The sequence below is a fragment of the Dermacentor andersoni genome, chromosome 5 (genome assembly GCF_023375885.2).
Source record: "Dermacentor andersoni chromosome 5, qqDerAnde1_hic_scaffold, whole genome shotgun sequence".
Lineage (NCBI taxonomy): Eukaryota > Metazoa > Arthropoda > Arachnida > Ixodida > Ixodidae > Dermacentor > Dermacentor andersoni.
Window position 1 is genome coordinate 134,787,791 of NC_092818.1, and position 24,585 is coordinate 134,812,375.

At 43.4% G+C, this 24,585-nt stretch overlaps 1 protein-coding gene and 1 long non-coding RNA gene across 2 annotated transcripts in view; one reads left to right on the plus strand and one right to left on the minus strand.

Moving 5' to 3' along the window:
* The window catches only part of LOC126531225 (ubiquitin-conjugating enzyme E2 Z-like), a 34,888-nt gene extending 20,657 nt beyond the window's left edge, over positions 1-14,231 (minus strand). Inside the window, exons 1-5 of the mRNA XM_050178666.3 lie at positions 14,000-14,231; positions 9,129-9,201; positions 3,691-3,878; positions 3,231-3,342; positions 241-365 (exon numbers count right to left, since the gene is read on the minus strand). Coding sequence (XP_050034623.1) covers positions 241-365; positions 3,231-3,342; positions 3,691-3,878; positions 9,129-9,201; positions 14,000-14,133 — 632 coding nt within the window. The 5' untranslated portion in view covers positions 14,134-14,231. The remainder of the gene's footprint in view (positions 1-240; positions 366-3,230; positions 3,343-3,690; positions 3,879-9,128; positions 9,202-13,999) is intronic.
* Positions 14,232-14,356: 125 nt separating this feature from the next.
* On the plus strand, positions 14,357-18,062 carry LOC129385075 (uncharacterized). Its single transcript, XR_008612623.1, has 2 exons — positions 14,357-14,646; positions 17,896-18,062. It is a non-coding gene; the product is annotated as an uncharacterized lncRNA (long non-coding RNA).
* Positions 18,063-24,585: the final 6,523 nt, after the last annotated feature.

Consider the following 24,585-nt stretch of genomic DNA (forward strand, 5'->3'; position numbering starts at 1 on the left):
CATGGACATTACGTCAACTCATCCATTCTGGCACGGGTGGTGCAAATTGAGGAGCAGCAGCGGGACCTTTGCCAGCAATTTTCTCCACAACAAAGTGACATATTGGCACACAGAAAATGAATATAGACTTCTATACAAGTAATCTATCAATCTAGCTTGCATTATCATTTTCTTTTAGTGTCTCTTTCATTCTTAGCAACGTTATGGAACAGTCACTAATCCTTTCAGAAAGGTACCAACCTCAGAGGTGCTGGGCATGGAGAATTACCCTGGAGACAGGCTTCAACAGTGTTGCAAACGGCCACCCGGATGGTCTCGTGCTGTATGATGGTGTTGTACCGAGCTGCCTCGCCTGGCCATCTTTCCTAAAGGTGGCAACAGAATCGGCGATGACAGAGCAGAACCCGCTCGCACCAAACTGCTTCTGTAGCACTGTACTCCATTCCATACTTAGCAGGCAATGCTGCAGGTGTTATGCAAGCAGTGCTGCCATAGAAGTCTCACTCCATGTGTTTCCCAGAGCAGTGGTTTTTGATCTGCTAAGCCTTCTACAAGATAAATACTTCATATATTACAGCTAGAACATGTAGACATAAGGTTAACTCAAATTATGCATTATCTGTGGAACCTTTGTGCTTTCAGTGTGCAATATAACATGTTTTGGACATGAGTGCGAAGGGTGTGCTGTGGCCACTGATCACAGAAACATGTCACCCCACTCATTTGGAGGTAAACAGTTTCAGGTCTGCAATTTCTTCCATGTAATAACCACCTCATATTTCGCGATAAAGTACGAGACTTAATTTCACATTGAATTACGTGATGCATACCTAAATCTTTAGTATGTGACTCATTATTTTTACGCCATGAATGTAAGCAGAGAGAGAAGTCTCTCTAGCCTTCGTTGCATTGCGTGCTATTTACGAACCAGAATATAAGGCACAGTCACTTACACTGCCAACAACATTGGTGAGAAACGCAAAGTCTCTGACACCAGTAATACATTACCAGTTGTAGCAACACATTCAACTGGCAAACACTGAAAAGATGCAGAAGAAAAACTCTTTACAAAGCAGCCTCCTGATTGGCAGCCTGTGATTTGGAAAAAAAAAAAAAAAGATATTCCAACAGCCAAGCAATGGCGTTTGGTGCCCTGATGCTGCACACACACATCAGCGAATTTTCACGCTCTGTGTACTTCCGTGTGCCACTACTAGATGGCGAGAGCTGCGCATTGACCTCTGGTGCAATGGTACACCTGGGGAGCCGGGATGGGCACAAGTTTCCGGCTGAGGCATTTTGACCAAAAGGTTTGGTCCCGCATAAGGGCTGCACCTTGTCAAAATTGTGAAAAAAAAAAAAAGTGCAGCACTCACACTAGTCATGATGCCATGATGCAAAAGAAATGCTCTAGGCCAGAGGGCATCAAGAAAAATTCTGCTCAATGCCAAGAATGCTTATCAATTGTAATGCATCTGAAGCTATCGCCAATCACCTGCCACACTGCTAGGCCTAAAATACTGGCAGCCGAGCCGTGGCTGGCATCGCATTGGATTCACGATTTTTAAAGGGACACTAAAGGTTACCAGAAACTCAAGTTAAAGTGGTAGAGCAATGTTCTAGAACGTCTAAGGCGTCAATATAATCGCGAACAGAGCTTTAGTAACCGAGAAATTGAGGTAAATGCATGACACGATTTGAGACCCCCCAGCGACATTCCGGTACTAGCCCGATGACGAAAGCACTCCTCATAATTTGTGTTACTAAATACTCAACTACTCGTATTAAAAATATCATTTCATTTGATTATAAGACGGAAAAAAATGCTACTTGTCTACGTCTATTCGATTCTAAGAAAAAATAACATTTTGAGGTTACCCTTCAGTAATATGGGTGTTCGAAACGTTTCGTTTTCGCTCGACTGTGCGCGCTCGACTCTGCGCCGCGCACGCTTTGGAGTTTCAGTAGTTTCGTTATCGCGTCGTGCTGTGAGGGTTCTGCTGGCTCGCGAAAGTTTCATTTGGAACAAGCAGCGAGAATGCCACGTCCATGCGATGTCGTGGGAAGCCCTCGTTGCTTTCCCGCTCCGGAGAGTCGGTGTCGAGGCCGCCGTCGTAGTACGCAACGACGCCGGCAGTGCGGGCCCTCAGCAGCAGGTCGCGCTCGTCGGTGTTCAAATCGCTGAAGTTGAGCCAACCATCGCGAGCCAATCTGTCGGTGTCAGGGTCCATTGCGACGAGCGTCGAAGGAAGTACCAGCTTATGGGCGTCTTGCGCTGGAGTTTGAGGTATAGGAGCGGCGCCTAGTGGCGGCGCGGGAAACGACATCTGGGTCGTGCCAGCTTGGGTCGTATTGAGCCCTGGCTGTGGCGAAGCACGTTTCTAGGCCGAGTTTTGCGTCGATTCGCACTTTTTTATGCCCTGTTGCAAGTGCGAAAAGGCTCGTCACTTCTCACAGACCACGCCGACCACGCTGCGAGCTCGCCGCAGCCTATAGTTTAACGAAAACGGACTCTCCGTGTGCCGTGGGACGTAATGTGGGACGTAATTCGTTTCTCCTTCCGCTAGCCACCATACTCCCGGTTTCGCTCTGCTGTCGGCTCTGTCTTGGCTCTGTTTCTGGCCGCGCGCTTGCGTTTTGTGCAGAAAAGCCGTAGCGCCGTCTGCGGACGCCGTTCTACTCACCGATGGCGCAACGTCACTATGAGACCATGATGTCAGTACTCCTCGATCGGAGGGCGGGCGATTTGAACTGCGCTAGAGGTACGCGGACGCTTCAGAACGCATTTTCTCTTAAAATAAGTCTCTCCTTGGCACGAAACAAGCGTTTCGAGGTTTCTGTGATGGTATTTCAACAGTCCACGTTGACTTAATAGTAACCTTTAGTGTCCCTTTAAGTACACCCCTCATCGTGTATGTAGGTAGCTAGTGGCAAAGAAGTTCTGATGGATGCTTGTTGCACTTGTTCGCTCAGATGGAAGCCATAGAAAAGCTCACAAGCCAACACTAGAAACCTTGCCTGGCCAATGGTGGCATGTGCGACTTGCACACAAGATCTTGCTGTGTCAGTCTGTCTTTGGTCATATTTTAGGGCTCGCATTGCACAAGCTAGCTGAAAATTTTCCCTTTTCACAACCCCTGAATTGCCATATGTACGAGTTCATATTATGTGTGCATTTTCACAGTAGGCATTGGAACAATGAGAAAACAGTACTAATGCAAAGGACGCACCGATTCATATCCGGGCTCATTGTAGTAGGGATTCTCCGTCATCAGTGACTGAATGGAGACCAACACACTTGCTATGCACTGTGCAGGACTCCAAGCTGGTCCAACCCATGTCCTGCCATTGGTTAAATAAAAAAAAATCAAAGAGCTGACATGTGATGTGCAGGAAATCATGCGCAGCCTATCAACATTCACAATCAAAACCTGTTTCATCAAGGTGATGACAGGCATGTACACTGTTGGAAGTTAGGGTGTGCTGAGCATGAGAAGTTTCAGCAGTGAACCTGAAGGAGCAAAATTTAAGATGGGGGCATTTAACCCTATTTAGTTCCATAGCTTTTATTGCTTCATGGTAATGTCCACTAGGTAGAATTTAGAACATCCTCCGCTCAGAAGGAGCCATAATGATATTGCTGCAAAAACGGCCAACAGAAGGTGTTACGCCGAAGACGTGCTCCCTTACCCCAGGATGCTGAGGCAGACTTTGCCATTATTGTAGAGGTTCGGATTGAAGCGCACCCTGCCTCCGTCTGTGGTCATGAGTCGGACTCGTGGGGGTTGAATTGGGTAGTCTGGCGGACACTTCATGATGAAGTGGAAGAAGCCACCCTCGTACGGAGTGTCAAAGGGCCCCAGCACCAATGCATGGATCTGCAAATCAACATAACATGCTTTTCTTGAAAAATGCGGAAACCTGTGACAAACAGCTGCAGTTGCAATTTAAAAGCGTATTGACATTTTCAGCTTGTAATTTCTTTTTCAACATATGAAGGTACCAACCCAATAACCCTTAAAAAAAATGTTGCAGAACCTATCTTACAATGACTGTTAAAGTTAATGCAATTAGAATTCAAGCAAACACCGTATTGCCACCACCAAGACACTTCATGCATGAGCCATGCACTGCAGCCAGGCTCCCCTCTTACATTCCCCTCTTGACACACTGCACCACCCAGTGGTGTGCCTGCGAAGTCCTGCATGGCCTCCGAGAGTGCACCAGTGGCACACTAGTGTGCGCTAAAGCCAAGAAATAATCTCTCGCCATCCGTGGTCATTCGTGGCACAATCCTGAAGCGTCAGCCTGCTGTGCTTGAGGAACCCAAGTGATGCAGGTCAAGTTCTGCTCAGCAATTGAGGAATTCTAAAGCATTTTTTTTTTTTACTGAACCGAGGCGTGAAGAGGCTAGATACACAGACTCAAGTGGATGAAGTAAGCTAAGAATGCTAATCGCACTAAAAGATAATACCTGGCATGTGCCACAGCACATTAAACAATTTACTGATTGTTTCTATGAATTGGTTTCAGTACCAAGGAGATGGACACCTCATGACATCATAATACGTTGGCTCACTCTGCACCTGTGATGCTGCGGCTGCCAAACACATGTTGCAGCTAAAAGAAACGCCATGCTGCACTCAAGTTTGTTTAGCTTTGCTTTTTATGTAAGCAATGTCACCATGCCTAGCACAATTAGTACACAAAACTGGCACATTGCTCTCTGCCATAATGTCACGATAATGTCCATGATGCAAGGTCTGGAGTTTTAAGGCTAATTCTAGTGTCAAATTAAATTATCTTACAAGTGTTTCCGAACCGTCTTACTTGTCAAGTGTCATCCTTTTATGTGTAAGAAGTGCTTGGTAGAATTCCTGCAACTTTGAAGATGCTTGTGAGTGTTCCCTTAAAAAGCCCAGAAGCTTGAGAAACAGCCGCAGTTGGAATTTAAAGGCCAACTGCAATAAAACTTCACTTTGGCTAAATCAGCTATGAACGAGTCATCATCATCACCTGCCTATTTCTATGTCTACTGCAGGACGAAGGCCTCTCCCGGCAAACTCCAATTACCCCCGTCTTGTGCTAGCTGGTTCGAGCCGAAGCCTGCAAATTTTCTAATTTCATCACCCCCACCTAATTTTCTGCCGTCCTTGGGTGCGCTACCCTTGGCACCCATTCTGCAACCTTAGAAAAGTCCACCGGTTATCTGCCCTACACATTATATGGCCTGCCCAGCTCTTTTTTTTCTCTTAATGTGAAGTAAAATATTCGCTATCCCTGTTTTCTCTCCAATGCACACCCTTCTCTTCCTGTCTCTTAATGTTATGCCTAACGCTGTGAAAAAAAAAATTATGGGGTTTTACGTGCCAAAATTACGATCTCATTTATGAGGCATGCAGTAGTGGGGGACCCCGGAAATTTGGCCCACCTGGGGTTCTTTAACATGCACCTAAATCTATGTACACGGGTGTTTTCGCATTTCGCCCCCATTGAAATGCAGCCACCGTGGCCAGGATTCGATCCCGTGACTTCGTGCTTAGCAGCCCAACACCATAGCCACTAAGCAACCATGGCAGGTAATGCTGTGAATGAATAGTGTGTGCTATTGAAGCAGTCTTAGCAAAACTGCAAAACAACCTTTGCAGTTTCGCTAACAAATATGAAGCAAATCCGAGAACATGGCCTCCAAGATATGGCTAGCTTGCACATATTTTCTTCTCATATCTTGTTCTTGTATTTTTTTCACATGTTACATGTTATCATTCTGCCTCTTCATATTACAGCATAATTTTTTTGAATGTTAGATCTTATCACTTCTTTTCTTCCGTTTATTGTATACCTAAGTATGCGTCTTTCAATGTTTGTTTTTCTCCCACATGTACCACGTTGATTAATTAACATACCATGGTTGATATCCTTAAATGCAGTATTTAACTTTTTCTATTCATATTCTTCTATGATTGTAGTTGTTTATTACTTGCCCTTTCATCAATTTACTGTTCTGCCTAAATTTTCTTTAATCATTTTTCATGCTTAAATGCTATGTTCTGATATATATGAATACATATTGTATTTGCCCACTGCCACGCTTCCAGTGAGAATAGCAGTATTGTAAATAAATATTCCACATGTCACAGATACCACCTTATCCTGGAGGTCATGCCCAGGTGCCATGCTAGTTCTCCATTTAAGAGGTTTTGTGCCATTTCCAGCAAGTGGCAACAGTGGCATTTATTTGGTTTCAGTAAAAAATGCATGTCTCCAACATTGCTACTTTAGAGGAAGACTGAGATGATCCTACTATGTGGCAATGTTCAGTACAAGGCCAGTTTCTACAATAAAGCCACAAGTTACAAATACAAGCTACAAAATTACCTCATACGGTGCTTACACCTTGCCAACGCAGATACCCAGGGTGTCTACCAAGTTGACATTTCCAAATTCCCTGAGTTTTCCAGGTTTTCCCTGAGTGCCTTTGCAAAATTTCCTGAGTGATGCAGAACTATGTTCTATGTCAAGACTGGCCGAAACCATATCGCCCGATGCTGTCACTCTCTAGTAAGCATGCGAAAACATTAAAAAACTTAGACCCATTTGAATACTAAAGAGCAGTGTTTGTTATTCAAAAAGAGAATAGAAGGGATAGGTTAGTAAAATGCACAGCAAATGTCTTCGAAAAAAAAATGGCAAATTGAGTCGGACATTCTCAAATACGAATAAAAAGGAGATGCATACAGAAGCAAATATTTTCGAATATGAGCTATTTCTATCAAATGATAGCAAGCTCAGTGGTATGAGGCCCGAACGTTGTCACAATTGAGATTCTCTCTCAACAGCTCGTAAGTCAACCTCAACTGTCCTGACATACTCTCAGCCCGCGCACGACGCCTCAGTGTTGCGTTTCACTGCTTTGAAGAGTTTATTCTCATTTGGATGAGGGACACCTGCATCTCGGCATTAGCCAACACTTTGTTTTTTCAGCTCAAGCTCCTTCAAAACGGCGGCAGCACGCTTCCTTTCCCGTTCATTCCTCAATGCGTAGGTCCTTTCTGTTCTTGTCCTCCTTCCGCCACTCGTTCGCCCCACAGACCACTTGAAGCATTTTCTTGGTCAGTTGCACAGTCCACGTCCAATTCCCTGGGGCCTCGAAAACGTCGGAAAAATCGACCAGTTGGAAAAAATAAATGCATGTCATTTACTGCCCTTAAGGGCTCAACCCACCACAGGCACATTCGAAAATGCTCTGAAGGCCTGCCGGTACACGTATTAGGCATACCGGTGCTCGTACTGTGACAGGAAATACTGGGTGCACGCGTGTGTAATTAAGGAATACATACTGTGTCCCATGGAAATAGCCTCTTCCCACGCTTGTTATGCTTCACTGCAACACTTTTACGTATGCTTCACCAAGTAACATTTGTGTACGAAGGCGAAGCTGACTTTCGGGAACCGACATTATGCAACGCACCGTGCTTTCCAAGCTTCTAAGATAACTGCGAGGACCACAAAGGCGGAGTCCATGCCATTGCTGAGAGAACCGAATTCTTTCAATAAGAAACACGGCATCCAACGGCAAGAAGCTTCATAGCGAATGCCAAAGCAGCTAGGCCTAGCGTTGCCGCCATGGTGACTATGGCTGCCAGCGGATCTGCGTGCGAGTGCGCCGGTTGCAGGCGGCAAGGTAATCAAAACGGCAGCAGTGGTGGCTTTGATTAAGGCTGTTTCGGACCTGCGGTCACGGCAAAACCTCCAGAAAATAGGACGGCGAAGAGTTCTTACGTCCGAAATTTAAGACGTTCTGATACACTGACTCTATGGGGTACGTGGTGGTGCCGCGAAGCCGTCCAAATTATCGGGAATCCGGAAAGTTGGTCGTTGGCTGTACACTGGCAACTCCTCCAGCCGACGACAGGACGTCAAAGACGATTCACTACGATTCCTGTCTGTTAATAGAGCCAGCATTACCTCGACTTTTGACCCTTTCAATAAAATTACAGCTATTTTCCCTGATAGAAGCACAAATTCCCTGAGCTTTCCCTGAGTTTTTCCAGACTACTCAATATCCCTGAGAATTCCCAGTTTTCCCAGTTGGTAGACACCCTGATACCAGACTTCCCACATACAGTTCTTTTATCAGGCCCTCTTTAGAATATGCGTCTATAATTTAGCAGCCTCATCACTTGAATCTCTCAAATTACTTGAATCAGTCCAAAATAAAGTTGCATAGTTTATCTCATCTTCATATTCTCACTATCAAAGTGTGTCCGCCTTAAAGAACTCAGTCAATCTCCCTTCTCTGGACATGCGCAGTAAATTAACACGGTTCTTGTTCTTCCGTAGTCTTTACCATAGCGACATTCCATTCACTCGAGCCCATATTCGTCCCCCTCCTCACATCTCGACCCGTGAGGACCATGTTCATAAAGTAAAACATATATATATATATATATATATAGATAGATAGATCAAAACCTCTCCCAGCGATCTCCAAATGAGCTGGCAAACTCCATACTATGCATACAAATTTCCTATTGTCATTACACGGCATAATCCTCTACTGCCCTCAACTGCAATAACATTTCTCTGGCCCCACTTATGCTGCTCTAACACACTATCAGTTTTATACTCCACCACTACATTATGTACACCCAGCTCCATTTCTACCTGCCTCATAATGCCTAATTGTTACCAACTTTCACTTTGACTAAAATTATTGGAAATGAATATGTACCAATACAACAATCCTGACAATGCTACAGGGCTGGTAATTGTCTAATTTTCTTAACAGCCTTTAACTAGCTGATAAGCACCTGGTGCATGTAGCTGATGGTTAGTGGATACAATACGAATCTCGGACATTTTCAATGTGTCGTGGGAATTGTCTTTATCTTGGAGACCATGGTGAGGAGCTGCACGTAAGGTAATGTTTAACATCACCTCACCGCTCTCATGTTGCACCTAAGCACTGAACAACTTATACATTCGCTGTCAACATCACCGCCAATTATCGTCAGTCAATGTTAACAGCACAGAAAGCTTCGCTTACATCCATTCTCACAGTGTGTGGGATCCGCAGGGCATTTAATTATACACTGTGCGCGCACAATTGCTGCAGGGTCTTATACCTTGGTTATGTTGTTTTCCTCCGGCGCAATGAAAACTCCAGGGGGAGGCTGGGTGTAGATGTCCATAATGTCACTACAGAGCACAAAGAAAAGCACATAGTATTATACATAAGAGCATACAGCAAAATTTGAACAAATTTCAAGGGACCTGACAAACCTGCCTGCACCAGTGACAGTTCATTCAAGTGGAACATAAATGCTACGGCCGACTGTTGGTGTGGTGATATTATATCAGTTCAAGTGATGATAAATCAAATGGCATTTGGCTAACATGGCCAAGCTTTTTTGCTTTTTCATTCCTGCAGAATTTTGCCATAGTGCGACAGAAGCGTTTCCACTGTTATGTATACGTCTACTACTGATAAAGTTCAGTTTGGCCAGCTTTATTGGATTTTCCTATAGAACTCACTGAAGCTATATCTCCATACCACCCTGCTAATGCTATGCGACCGACGCTATGTATATGCCTTCCCCGTGGGCCACATGGGGAAAGCACCTATGCAGCAAGCTCTACAATGTGATGTATATATATGCATTCCTTCAGAGCACCAGAGCATGATTACACTATCCTGCAGTCACATATCAATCTGGTTTTTCTTATGCACCATCAATCTTCATACATCTCTCACTTATGTCCATTTTTATCCGTTTGTGAATGAGTACTCTAACATTCCAACAAAACTGTAGGTTATTGATAGTAGAACTTCCATTAATTACTGAAGCACCATACAGCTTTCCACCAAAGTGGGATCATGTGTTTCCAGAAACTTGTTCACAGTAACCATGAAGCTTTGATATAAAACTTATATTTTGCTTTTATTTCAGCTATGGCCCTCTGATGCACACTGAAGGGAGATGCGGGTTGAAAAATTGAATTTTTCTTGTGAAAAAAAAAAAATAATTTTTTAGATTTTTATTGGAAAACTATGCTGTAACATTATATTTTCATTTGTAAAAATATCAGGGTATTTCTCCTACCAGAAGACTCTGGAAAATGATTTTAATCAAGACATGGTAGCTTCAGGGGCCATATATGACGAGGCTCACTACTACAAACTTTGCCCAGATGGCGAGCTTCCCTGGTGTAACAACAAGCGAGCACTACAGCCATGGCTGAGTCGGCACCAGCTCATTGTTCCCTTTTCACCAGTGCTCAGGCAAAGGCTAGGATTCCCAATTATGAGAGACTGACAAGCGAAAAGCTTTTATTTCACTGTATTCAGGGCAAACCCCCAAAATGCAGCTGAGTCACCTCTACAGCAAGATTTGGTTGCTTTGTTCCACACAAGATTTGCTTCATGCACTGTTGTGGAGGTGGCCACTTCTATAGCAGGTTATGCAGGAGTTAGGCGTCCTTGCAACTAGGGAGTTAATTGCTCTGAGCAAGCAGGGAGACTAGAGATGAATCTAAAGAATCTCTAGAACACAAGACAGCTGAAGCTGAACCTTGTTGCAGAAGTGTAGCAAAGAAAGCTCAGATGAAGGGAGAAGCTGCCAAAGGTTCTGAAGCTCCCACCCACAGAGCAGGAAATTTTTTTGAAGTTTTGTACGTCTCCAAGAAAGACTGGTCTGCATTCTTGGCAAACTTCATGCAAACTGATCATCTGCAATTGCAATGAGCAAACAATTTTCAGTGTTGCTTGGCATGGCAGTTTCACAACCATTTAAAGCAGACAACTTATATCAATCAAATTATGAACCTAAGTTGACTTCCAGGAAGAATAAACCACTTCCTATTGAATGCATGTTTAAAAGCCAATAAGGAAATGTTGCAGCCCTGAAGAGAAGCTAAAAACGAGCACTAAATCACTTTAGATTGATGAAATATTCATTCCCAACTCAATTTTTTTTAATTCTGTGGAAGAAGGCTGATTACTAAAAAGAGAAAATAAAGGCCAAACTTGTCTTTTCCTCTGAATTATGTGCCATAATCAGAATGCAGGATCATCAGCCTGACTTCATGGATCTCGGAAATATTTTCTCGTTTTTGGGCCATCATGGCACAGTAAATGTTCCCAAAACTTGCCCAGTTTTCAGTTTTTGGCTTCTTTAGGATATACTGTAATCTGTCTTTACTGATAAACAATTGAGAAGGCCTAAGCAGATGTTGCTGAAATCGATGAAAAGTCGCAGCGAGCTTGTTTTTCATTTTTGAGCTTTTTCCAGCTGTCTAAGCCTTCTCTGATGGTAAGACTAGTTTCTTTGCTATTGTAGAAACGTAATTTATGATTACAGCTCTAATTCTTACATCTACCCCATTCCAAAAGGTGCGAGATATTGCTATGAAGTCTGGCCTTTAAGATGTGATGAAGTCTGGCCTTTAAGATGTTTTGCTGCACTTTTTATTCCCAATGAAAAACACAGCTTTAAAATTATTTTGCAATGCTTGGCCACAAGACTAATCCAACATCCGCAACAGCTTTACATAGCCAACCATCCACATTTAGGATTACAGTGCAATTTATATTGCACTATAATAGAAATTACAGTAACTTATATAATTTTCGCCCCTATGTAATACCATCATGTTGATGGCCTTCAGGGGTACATTGAAATAAAGAAGTAAATAAATAAATGTGTATGGCACAGATGCATGAAACCAGTCAGTACACAGTGAAATACACCTTAGGTGAACATTACACGAAAAGTGCTATATGATGACCTACCTGCATCGCTAAAGTATCGCATGTATAGGTTTGGGTTGGACAGAGGCAACTGGGAGGTGATGGATTAAAATGGGGCAAGTGGGCTGAGATTGAATTTAAATTGTATGATTGTGTTGCGGTATTTAGAGATTGGAAGAATAAAGAAGAAGAAAGCGGTAGACAGGGTGAAAGAGAAGATCTCCGATCAGTGACCACAGCAAAGGGTACAGATCTGTAAGTGGCATTTATTGAGACTGAACATACACTTTTCTTTCTCCTTTTCAAGAACAGTTCTTTTGGCTTGTTTCTGAACTTAAAACAATTTTCTTTCTTTTCGTTGTATTTTTTAAATGTTTTATGGTGTATGCAGTGTTTTTGGTATTTTATTGATCCCCAAATGCAGAATTTGCCTCCCGCTTACCAGATGGGAGAGTCGCCGCGTAGTAATATATGCATTTTTTTAAGTATTCCGTCATATCTTCATTTATTTTTGCTGCTGCTTCCAAATCGTAATAATTAAACCCCATGCAAACGATCTTGAGCACGACAGTGACAAGCGACGCAATGGAGATGGCTGTCGCGTTCGCTCATTGTCTACAAGTTGAACCCCACGTGAGAGACAACTTTGAACTACGTCTCCCTGGAGTTGCCGGCATGAGGGCAGGAAATACGCACTTAAACTGGCATGATGCGTGCTTTATTTTAGGTTGATGTGTTTTGCAGTAAAGAGCAGCATAAAATATTTCTGAAGGTCTTGTCTTGCAATAGGTTCTTATCTTTGTACATATCCAAATTCGGTCGTTTGCTCGTTCCATGCGACAATCGGTAGTACTTGATGAATGTACAGTCGGCGTCATTCCTCGTGCAGAGCACGGGAACGGCAGACGTCGAGGCGCTCCACACAGCCAGCCTGCGACGTCTAACGGTAGTGGCTCAGTCCGAGATTAGATTCGTTGGCCGCGCGTACCGACAACTTCCCACCTCGAGCCCAGCAGCTACCGTTCACGCGGTCCATACAAGTGTGGCGCCGACTGTACATCCAGTTCCGGCTTCGCGCTATTAACCAGTCGCTCATAGCACTTCCGGGCGACAAGCGATAAGAACGAGCGATCTATCTGTTCGCGCGACGGCCCATTTCGTCGCTCGTTGCCGTGGCGCACAAAATTGCTCTCATGGGGTTTGGGCTTACACGGCAGATGATTTTTCAAGTGAAGGTACCCTAGACTGAAAAAAAAAAAAAATAGGATCTGCCCAGCCAGCTTTGTTGATAAACAGTAATAAATCGGCTGCATCCACATTCAGGGCTTAAGAAGTGTACTCGCAGTTTTGCTAGTGCTGCGATGTGTACTGCACAAGGCAGAACCAACCAATTGCGTACAGTGCGGCAACTGAAGCGATATGTGCGCTTATCGCCAATCAGAAGTGCGGTATGATCTGTGGTGTATCACCTTTTTTTTTTTTTCATATACAGGAACAGGTGCGCCCACACTACCACGTCAAAAGAAGAAAAACACCCACTCCATTCCGCAGCGTTAACCCAACACATCATGATTACGATACAGCAATTCTGCATTGGCAACTGCAGCTCTGCTGTTGCACTATATCAATCTGATAAGCTTTGTGTTCGTCCTAATACATTCCCAACTTGAGAGCATCAACGCGTACTTGCGCGTCTGCCCACGGCCGCGCTGAAACGCGAGCAGTTTTGTTAGCGTTACATCGCGACCATGCTGTGTCGAACTACTCAATCACGCGCGGAGTATGACAAACGCAACGTCGAGTCTCGCATTATGTACTTACAAAGCACATTACTACGACGCCAAATATTTCGTCGGCTGGCCGACCATCGAGGGGCCATCCCTCACATCAGCGGAGTTGTCGAAATTTCGGCCAACTTCGCCTTCATTTCACGGGCAATCAATTTCCACTGAACACATGGCGCACCAGTGATTTCGGAACCACTGCGATTCCTGGGTGGCAACAGCCGTAATCGCCAGACCGCGCTTCCGACTGCGGCCCAACACCATCGCCGGCGATGTAACTGATCTAACAATAACGCCTGCGACCAACTATCGTCACGGTTCCCCTCATGGAGGTCACAACGAAGACGACGCCAGCAACCGTGCGGCGCTACCGAGCCAGCTGGAAAGCGAGGCGCGCGCGATCGAGACAAACAAAAACAAAAAACAAAGACACGACGCGGAAACATCAGCAGCAGGTCAATACCGTTTAGCCCTGAGAAGACATTGCGGAGTCGGCTCCTCGAATTCATACGAGATGGGATCCCAGAAGTTAGGCGGGTTCCGCGCGGCCTTCGCCGGCGAATCTTGTTCTTGCGTCGGGTCCACCACGGTCGACATTGTGCGATGAAAGATGTTCAAGATGTCTCGGACACAAACCTCGTCAAACGCATGCCACCTTACATAGTGCCTCTACTCTCGTCCCTCCACAATGATTTTTTTCCCCTCTTTCTTCCTTTCTTTCTCCATTTTCATGCGCGCAGTGAGAAAGAGATCCGATAGTGTCGTACGAAAATGCAAAGCCTTGCTTCCGTCCTTCTAACCAATTAATAACCCGTATTTATTTTTATACAACTCCACTGTTGTATTCTAGTGCTTGTTTGGTCATTTACTAATTCAGAAGGCCGCAACCTGAATCAATTCAATTTTAAACAAAGTAAAGTTTTTTTTTCTGCAAGGCCGTGTCTGCTGTGCCCGGGGCACAGCAAACGAAAGGTGCCCGAAATGTCTACGTTCACCCATGACGTCACGTCCGCTATAACCCATGATGTCACATCCGCTCATTTCCATGGCGGCCGTCTTACGGAGCCGGCTGCGCTGCGAAACGGTCCGTATTCCGTGCCCACTTAGAGCGTGAGTAATTCATCTTTCCACGCTATATGCGTGTAATAAAGGATTGGGGCTGTGAGCAGTTTGATGCGTTACCATTAGGTACCTTGTGCGCATATTTTGCCTCCTGGCCGCGTCAAATTGCAGCCGGCATGTGGAATGGGCCGTGGCATATTATATGGAGCTGCTCATGTGAGTGGTATTGCCTCCGTCAGGATCGTCAGTGCGTGCACAGAACCATTCAGTAGTCTGGTTCAGGGAGGATGCGCGAAAGAACGAGGACGTAAGAAAACACTGGCATGACGAGCTGTTCCGTCAGATCGCGTTACATCGCGCTTTTTTTCTAAGACCATCTCGCTCGAGCGAGAGGATCTTAGAACAGCATTACTACTGCTTTTTTACAGCAGCAGCACTTGCAACTGGACCACCGTTATCACCGCAACATATTTGTGTGTTGCGGTGAAGCATGCCGATAGTGGGAAAGATTTACGTGAATCTGGAATGTATGGTTTCTGTCAGCGACTAACCTAATGTTCTACTCTCATTCGCGGGTAGTTCATTCGCGGGTTAGTTCGCGGGTTGTTGGTTCATTCAAGCTAAGCATTGCTACAGCCTTTGCTGCGGCTCATTTAATCGTCACCTGCATTCTTCTAATAATACAAATGACATCGCTGCGCGGAAGAGCGTCTCTTGAAGTTTCCAAACAAGAGCCAATGCCGCCGTGTCTGCTGCATACACGCTTGCCTTTCCTAACGCAGTTAAGACGCGGCACTAGCTCTGCTACTGCGTGATACCGGGTCACTGTGATAATAAAATTAAAAAGAACAAACGAAATTAATGCAGAAAATGTGAAACGCTGCCAAGCGTGATAAACGGACCTGCCTCGCTAGATGAGTTGAAGAAATCGGCGTCCTGAAGTCAGCTTCGCCGCAGTAGACTAGTGTTACGCGGTGAAGCATGTCAGAACTGAAGAGTGACCGCTTTCACCGACATATATAATATGTGTTCCTTAATGATGTACGCGTGCACCTGCCGTCTCCTGTTACATTACGCGCGCCGAGGCGCCTAAGTGTACTGGTCGGCCTTCAGCGCTATTTCGGACGTGGCTGTGATGCTTTGAACCGTTGGTTTGTCGACCTCGTAAGCCAGTTAATGTTTACACGGCCATTTTTTTCTGAGCTGTTGGTTTATTCCATAACAGCTACTTAATTTCGTAGTTTCCTGTTCAACTGCTTTGGTCATATGCGAGTCAAGGTTGTTCTCTTTAGCCAAGCGCAGTTTTCGAAAGCGAAACGACGCTTTTGCATCATATAGTGCCGTCGCCCAGTTACAACACAGTCAATCAATGTAATTTTGTATGTCACTGCGAAACCGCCGAACGCAGGGAACTCACTCGCATGTGGGGAACTGCATAACTAGCCACGGGATTACCGTGCCTCTTGGGAAGCTGCTTTGCATCAAAGGCCAGGTACCCTTGCTATGATTCACCGCAAAATATTTTGTATGTCTAACCGCTTAACATATTTGTATTGCGGTGAAGCTAACCTTACGGAACCGAATTTCGCAACGCTTTTTAGACTCCTGGATCTCTACCAGCCACTACCAAACGCTTGTCGGTACGTCTCTTGGCAAAGGTCCAGGTAAATCTCCCCTGTTGGGGGTTGGGGGGACTCACGTATATGAAAACTGCCAAGGAAAGCAGTTGCCCTGATGAAGGCACGCTCCCCTGTCGAAACATTTGCACCAGCCTGTTCGACCACCGTTATCACCGCAACATATTTGTGTGTTGCGGTGAAGCATGCCGATAGTGGGAAAGATTTACGTGAATCTGGAATGTATGGTTTCTGTCAGCGACTAACCTAATGTTCTACTCTCATCAAAGCAGATTTTCGTGGCAGGATGCATGATGTCTTGAGAACTTTTGTTGGCTAAAGCCATACATGCCAGGTTAGCTCTTGTCACAATATTACGCTTTACCGCAATACACAAGAGGCCCCGCTGTAGGACACGCCCGCCGTAGTTAGCCAAAACCTTATGTGATGGTTCACTGCAAAACACCTCCTGTATTGCGGCGAATCGTAATAAAGCACATTTGTCACTTTAGAATGTAAAGACCCTTGCCCTTCGCCTTTATAATAATATGACTCAGTTTAATGAGAACATGTATTCACTGCTAAAAACATCCACATTGAAATGGAGATATGAACACTGATGGCAGCTTGTGTGATGTTTTATCCCTTTACTTTTTTGTGTACCTGTCACGCTGCCATTATTAAATTTTCCTGTACTTCGTTAGGTGCTGACGTACATAACATTACATCACAAAGAGCAACTGTGTAATTAGTGTTCAAGGACCACTGTGATGGCTTTACTCAAGAAAGGTTTGGGTTATGTTGTTGTGAAGGTTTTTTTTTTAGAGGTAGCTTTCTGAGAAGAAATCAGATGTCAGGAAATAGATCTCAATGGCACAGTAATCTTGGCTGCCTTTTGCTCAAACGTGCCCTAGACATAATTGAGTGATTTGCACTTGCAACTGGACAGCAGCCGTAGCTTGGGAGACCAGTGATATGGCATATTTTATCAAACTAGGTGACACATAGCATTACCAGTCCGAATAGAGACCTGTTTAAATGTTTTTCACCTTCAACACCTAGATTTTCGACCATGAATTCAGAAAAATCTGTAGCACATTTAGAACCTAGATTTTAAATGCTGTATAAGTTGGCTTGTTCACTGCAGCTGTGCTCGGCTTCTGTCCAAACGGGAGAGCACTTCTGCACAGCTTATTAGGGAATATTCTTATTTACATACCTTCTTTTTATTTATCTCGCCTACAATCACAACCAAATGTTTATGGCACATGAATGTGCTGTACATGAATCTAACTTACAATGCCATGTTCAACAGCGCAGTGCATGTAGCTTGTGTTGGTTCATTCAAGCTAAGCATTGCTACAGCCTTTAACTGTAGGTATCATGGTATGAGAGCAGAGAAATGGATATGCAAAGACAGTTGGGCACATTGAGACAACATCTTTGTTGTGTGTGAAAAGGTGACAGATACACAATATGGGGAGAACGCATGCACTTTCATATTTTCTCGCGCACAAAAAAAGCCAGAGGAATAAGGTTTATTCACTGTGCCATAGAAACTATATGTTTGCTCTCAAAGGTAATTCTGATTCATTGGATATGTTCCTGTGCTGTGTTTATTTTCTTGAGTGTGCTTTAGTTTTTGCACGTGAATGTTTGAAACTCGTTTTTATTTTCACAGACTGAACATCCCACGTCTTGGTTTGACTTCCTGGTACAGGATACTTGCACTTAGCATGGAGTGATGAAGCAAAGCAGTGTACTGTTATTAAATGTGCAGATTTTAGCATTATAAGAGCAGTTCATTAAAAAAACATGTGTGCTGAAAATAAAGTGTTCTTACCCACATTCCTCGTTGTCTATTTATTTATTTATTAATACTGTCAACCCTCATAGAGGGTCATAACAGAGAGGACAATACAATTACATAAATCAAATATGGACAATGTCAATGTACGTAAAGTTGCTTAACACTTGTCAATTCACAGTTAATAAGATGTTCACTTGAATGCTGTTCAGCACACTTCTGACATTTATCAAAATACGTACAATCAATATCAAGTTGCACATATCACTTGGCACTTCAAAACTAAATCGAAAACTCCCATAAATATGCCTCAGCAGCATTTTCAAAATCGGTGACATCTTTTAGGCTAACAATAGCGTTTGGCAATAGGTTCCACATTTCTATTGCATCCAGGAAAAATGAGTATCGATATGTATCACTGTTGGTATGGTTTGGCTTTATGCCGTAGTCGTGGTTAGTTCGCGGGTATCTTGCCTGGAGCATGTAGATATTTGAGCTTATCAATCTGATGTTGATCCTGCATTATTTGATAAAGCACCTTCAGCCTATATTTTTTCCTACGTACCTCAAGAAGATCGAAGTTGCAACGCTGTAACATAAGTGTGACCGATTCCTTCCTTCGGTATGTCAAACAAATAAAACGCGCCGCCAGACTCTTTTCAACTTCCTCTTAAGCGTCACTTGATGGGGACTCCAAACAACGCTGAATATTCTAGTATCATCCTAATGAAGGCGGTGTATGCAATAAGTTTTACATTACGCGATGCACGTTCCAGTTTTTTTTTCTAAGAAAATATAACTTTTGATAGGCAGTCATGCAGACGTTATCTATATGTTGGTTCCATGTCAATTTTGCTCATATTCCTGTATTCTCTTCAGCAAAACCACTTATATGGGGAACTGATCATGATAAGTGCTCATGAGCATGTTAAAGAACAGCCTTGAACCCTACTCATGCACTGGTAAAATGTATAGATGCAGTGAAATTGAAACAGAAAGCAAAATAGCAAACATGATGCAGTATTTGTCAGACAATTATGTCAGCAATTCTTGCATAAAACAATTTACTTAGAGCATACTAGCACTACAAAGTACCCATCTTTCTTGTTAGGCATACATTACCACAAGCTCTTTAAATGTGGTCACAAGAGAGATGCTGGCTTTAATGAGGAACTATAGAGGTTAAAGGCAGCCATGAAAATGTATTAAGAAATAATGCAATGCATAGCATTTACTCAGTTCCGAGAGCTTCCAAAGTTGCCATAAGGCCTTGATAGCTGTGGATGAGGGAACAGTTGTAGTCCAATTGGAGTATGAGAAATGAACATTAAGATCGAAACAAGTAACAACTCGTAATGCAATCAAAAAATCTTGCTATAGCTTTAAAAAGACAGTGAAATGAAATTAGTGTGACAATTTCCTTTTCCTTTTACTTCATTTAGGTTCAACATACTTATTTTAGTAACACAAAAAAGCAGAGGCGTGAAGCACATAAGAAAGATGCTAGTCTGTTTTTATATTCTGCCTTCTCTAAATTCAAAGTTCAGTAAAGTTAACTTAGAAAGCTACAGTGAAGCCATTGCATCTGCCTGTATGGTGTATAACAGCAGCAATCGGCAGCCTAACTGCTTGGGTTTACAGTGCCTTATTTGTATTGTATACCTTTTAAGTGCTGAGCTATTGGAAGATTGATTAAGGTGGCCAACATGCTGAACCAGTAGTTTACTGAGTAAAATACATGGAGAAGGGTGGAAAGATAGGACAGAGCACAGGGGATGTATTCCGTGTCCACCTAGTGGAAATGTCCATTTCATCCGCTGCTGAAGTTCTGATTGGCTGGGCTGGGGTATGCATGAGAAGGAGACATGCTCCCCCAGCTAATTCAGCAGAAGAGGATATGGAAATGTCCACACGATGAATACTTACAAAGCTATTTAATAAAGTACTTCTGTAACCAACATGCCTGCTATGTGATCCTTGCTTTCAATGTCTGTCTTAGTAAAAGTGTGAAAGAACCAGGTTTGTGCATGAAAAGTTTTCCTGGGGGTGTGTGCCTTGAAGCCCGTAGTGGTAATCACAGGAAACGGGGGTGGATCCAGAGTAGCACCAAAGGGCAAGCCTTCATCGAAACAAATATGGAGGGAAGTGACTGCATGCTCAAACTTGTCAGCTTACAAGTTTGCCAAGACCAAGTGATATCAGAAGTTGATGAAGCCTACATGGTTAATGTATAACCGCTTAGGCCAAAATTACTTAGATACTTTTTATGAGGACTACATATTTACTGGAAATCTCAAAATAATTATGTTAGTGCAGAATACCTTCCACTAGTTGTGATGTCCTTGAAAGAATGAAAATGTTTGAGTTGTACTTGTGTGGTGCATGAAGTTACTTTAAAAAAAAAACTCAGCAATGGAAACAAAATGCAAAGAGTAGTATTCGAAATAAATTGCCACCTCTTTAGGGCTAGATGAATTCAAATAATAATAATAAGCAAATGAAGATCGGGCATACAAGATAGATGTTTCGGCTCCCACTTGAAAGCCTTGTTCACAAAGATTGTGAACAAAGCTCCAGTTGAAGCAGTTCTTATTTTTCATTTTTATGGCTGGCATCTAATTTTAAACTACTTACCGTGCCTCTTTTGACCAAACCAGACAGGCTGCCATCAAACTCTTCACTACTTCAATGCAAATAATTGGAGGTTGGCAAATACATTTTTCTAATAGGAATAGTAGGTAACGAATAGTCAAACACTGATGCATACAGTTACAGCAGGCATATTTATCTTGGAATTAAGCACCATGCTTATATTGTCTAGTAAAAAAAGGACAGCTATCAAGGAAGATTAGGATTATATTTAAGCAAAAGTAATTATACCTCATATACTTGAAGCAGATGTAGTGCTTCTGAAGAATCACGTCCAGACTGCACGCACTAAAACATTAAGCTGGGATATTCAAAAAGACAAGTACATGTTTTGCTCGCCAAGTGACTTTTAGTGTGCTCAATTATGTAAAGTGTGCTATTATATGATTAATGTAATTTGCTAATGTAAAGAAAGAACAAGCCAGGATCTCTTGCTTCATATATATGCGCTGAATCAAGAAGGTAATTAAGGAAGAAGAACACCAGAAATAAACACGAATGTTTGTGTGCTTTCTGGCATAAAATAATTATCATGTAAGCCACATAACATGCTTTCCAAAGCATCCCCTACCTTAACTTACAGCTGCATCACACGAAGGCACTTTCTAAGAACACACATGCTTCATGATCATTCACTGTGTTAGTGACTCCCACTGAAGTAGACTGAGAACATATCTGGGCATTGCATTCAATAGCTGATGTAAAGTGAAAAGACTGCTGGTTGTAGGTATGAATGAACCAAGTGAATAAGAAATATAGGTTCTCAAACTTCTAGTAGTAAGTGTGGCAGCACTTAAGAAAAACATATTGCAACTAAAAATTGCAACACATGATGAAATAACTGAAATAGCTAGGGAGAATTTAATAGACCAATAAACAGGAAACTGCAAATTCCCAACATTTCTGAATACTTTTCTTCACATGTACTCACCTCATAAGTATGACTTCCCTTAATGCTCGAACCTCTGCCTTAATTTCATAATTCCCCATTCTCACTGCTTCGCTCATGCTGATTGACATTTAGCACAAAGGTTGACGAAAGTAGCTGAGCATGTGCATGTGTTGTGAGGCAAGCTGCCCACATCTGGTAGCCGCATGCCAATTTCTCAGAGTAGATGAAAGGGAAGCCTTGAGGGTAAACCATAGAGAAGACGGATACCTTGGTTCAATGATAACTGAAAACACCAACATGGAAAATTTGGACAGCCCACAGAATCAGCAGAATTGACATAGTTTGGAAAAACTGAAAAGATGCATTATGATATTTATGTTACACAGGTTCCAGTCAAGTTGAAGATTTTCACTGTCTAATAAACTTATAAGACAATACATGACCAGCAATACTGTATGGAACCTAGACAAGTTTAAGAAAGTCACCTAGAATTCAGGATGGAGAAGTGACTGAATTGAGGATGCTAAAATGGATGAGGTGGAGGCAGATTGTGAAGGCAGGTCTTAAAAAATTAACATTCAACACACACTTAAGTTGGCAAAGATTGGACTCAATGTTCAAGAAGAAATTGACTAAGATAATTTATTGGTATACGTACATGAGAGAGCAGCAACAATACAGCAGAGATAACTGTCATGCAAGAGGAAAGGACGTCAGTCTAAAAATTAACATTTGATCAGGAGAATGGTTATGCATGGGCTCAGGCTTATGTACAATTCTGTATGGTACGCATGACGTCAGAGCTGCATAGCATAAGGAACTGTGGCCTTAGATGCCTCGATTATGAAATGATGTGGGCCAAGAGTGGAACAAGGATAGCATCAAAAGGGGGCCTCCTCCAAAAGGAGAACCGTAGGGAAACTGGGTGAGAGAGGTTTCCTATGCAACAGATACAGTCATATGAGTCATAGTCATAGAAACCATGACCCAAGGAGCTGCACAACAAGGTATATAAATTCAAATCTCTATACAGTTAAACCTCAGTATAACGAAATTCTCGATATAACGAAGAATTTAACTTTTCATAACCTCTTCTCCATAGAACACCATGCATTTAGAGCCTCAATATAACGAAGTGTGTTTGTGTGTAATTTCAATATAACGAAATTTCGCTTCTGCCGCAGAGGAGTGCCAAGACAATGGTAACTTCCACGGACGCACATAGTCAAATGATTGAATTACAAGCGGCTGCTTGCAAACGCACCTCTCAAACTGCGTGCAGCGCGACAAGAACAACAGCTTGGAGCCGCATCATGTTCCGTACAAATTAAGTCCAAGTGCGATCAGATCCTATCGCGCCCCGCGCACTTGTGCTTTAGGTGCGAGTGAAAGAGTGCGAGGGTGAGACAAGAAAGATGGTGGCTTCGTAAGTGCGGCCTTCCCACGCGAGCAATGGCAAAGTGGGGAAGGAAAGCGAGCTCGCGGTAACGCGATCAAGCGCGCGCGAGGGGGCGGAGTGGGGGGCCAAGTTGGCGCGCGTCTCGGCCATGACTACGCGTGGCTGTAAACGCGGCTGAGCACATACGCAGCCGCGCACCCTGCTCTAGAGGTAATCTGCTGCGTGTGGAAAGAGCGGGCATGCCAAGACGGCGTGGCACCATGTAAGCTGTTTTCCCGCATGTTTAGTATTGAAGGTTGCGCAATCTCGAGTTTTGATGACCCGTTGGAACGGGAAGCAGACGAAGCATTCCCTCCCAGCTGCCGGCGCTTTTCATGATAGCGTCGTCGCAGTGCGACCGGGCGACGCTTTGGGGGCGGAGTGCACGCGAAAGCATATGGCGTCACTTAATTCGTACGTACCGCTGATGTGAAGATATCAACGTGGCATGAAACCGTATCATTCATCGCTGACTCCTATATTCGTCAAAATAAAATGTTTTCCAATTCAAACTTGCTTTTTTTTTATTGCCCAATAATACGGAAAATTGCATGGCCCCTTTCCATGCAACAAAAATCGATCGGCGACTGTACTCATTTGCATAACAGATCGAATTTCAATACAAGGAAATTTCTATATAACGAAGCGAATTGCCGATTTTACCTACTTTGTTATATCAAGGTCAGTGGCGTAGCTAGGTCGTCTGGCACCCGGGGCCCATAGGTCTTCTGTCACCCCCCCCCCCCCGGCTGTAGTCGAGGAAGGCGAGGACATCAACAAGTTCCTGGTGTCTTCAGACGTATATGACACCCCCCCCCCCCCTCTGGCCCCTTGCACCCGGGGCCCGCGGCCCCCCGGCCCCCCCTGTTGCTACGCCACTGATCAAGGTTTAAGTGTATAAAGAAATTTCCTGTTCTCTACATGGGGGTGGCAATGTGGGCTTGTTCGTTGATCATCATGGAACGGCATGTAGTGTAGCGCAGCAAAAACAAGAACACAAGAAGAAATGAAACACAGACACAAGCGCCTAATTATGTCTGTGTTTTCCTTTTTCCTGTGTCCTTGTTTTCGTTGCATTACACTACATGACATTCAATACTTTCACTGTCACATTCATGAGCACTGAAAACCTAGAATCAACTAATATCTTGCCTGATTTGCCATAATTAAAAAGAAAAATGTGGGTATAGTAGGTCTAATTGAGTTCTGGGGATTTTAGTATCACTGACATATAGCTTTTTGGAATGTTTAATCGTTTCTTCTGTTAAGGCAGAGTACATGCTCAACTGCTACAATAAGTGTGAACGTAGGCAAAAACGACATTTTTGGCCCTTGCATCAATTTTATGGCATGTTGCGTGATCTAATCAAGTGGTTTCAATTTGACGAAGTTCTCGATTTAACAAAATAAAACCTCACAACCCAATAGAATTTATTAACTAGACTTACTGTACTTTATAACCAAAGTACTGTATAACTATAAGCAGCTACAGCCGCCATGAGTGGCGAGCAGAATTGAAATGAAAATGCTTTAGTCGAAACACGCTGAGCACTGCTGCTAAAGTATGCGCCACATGCATTGGGCA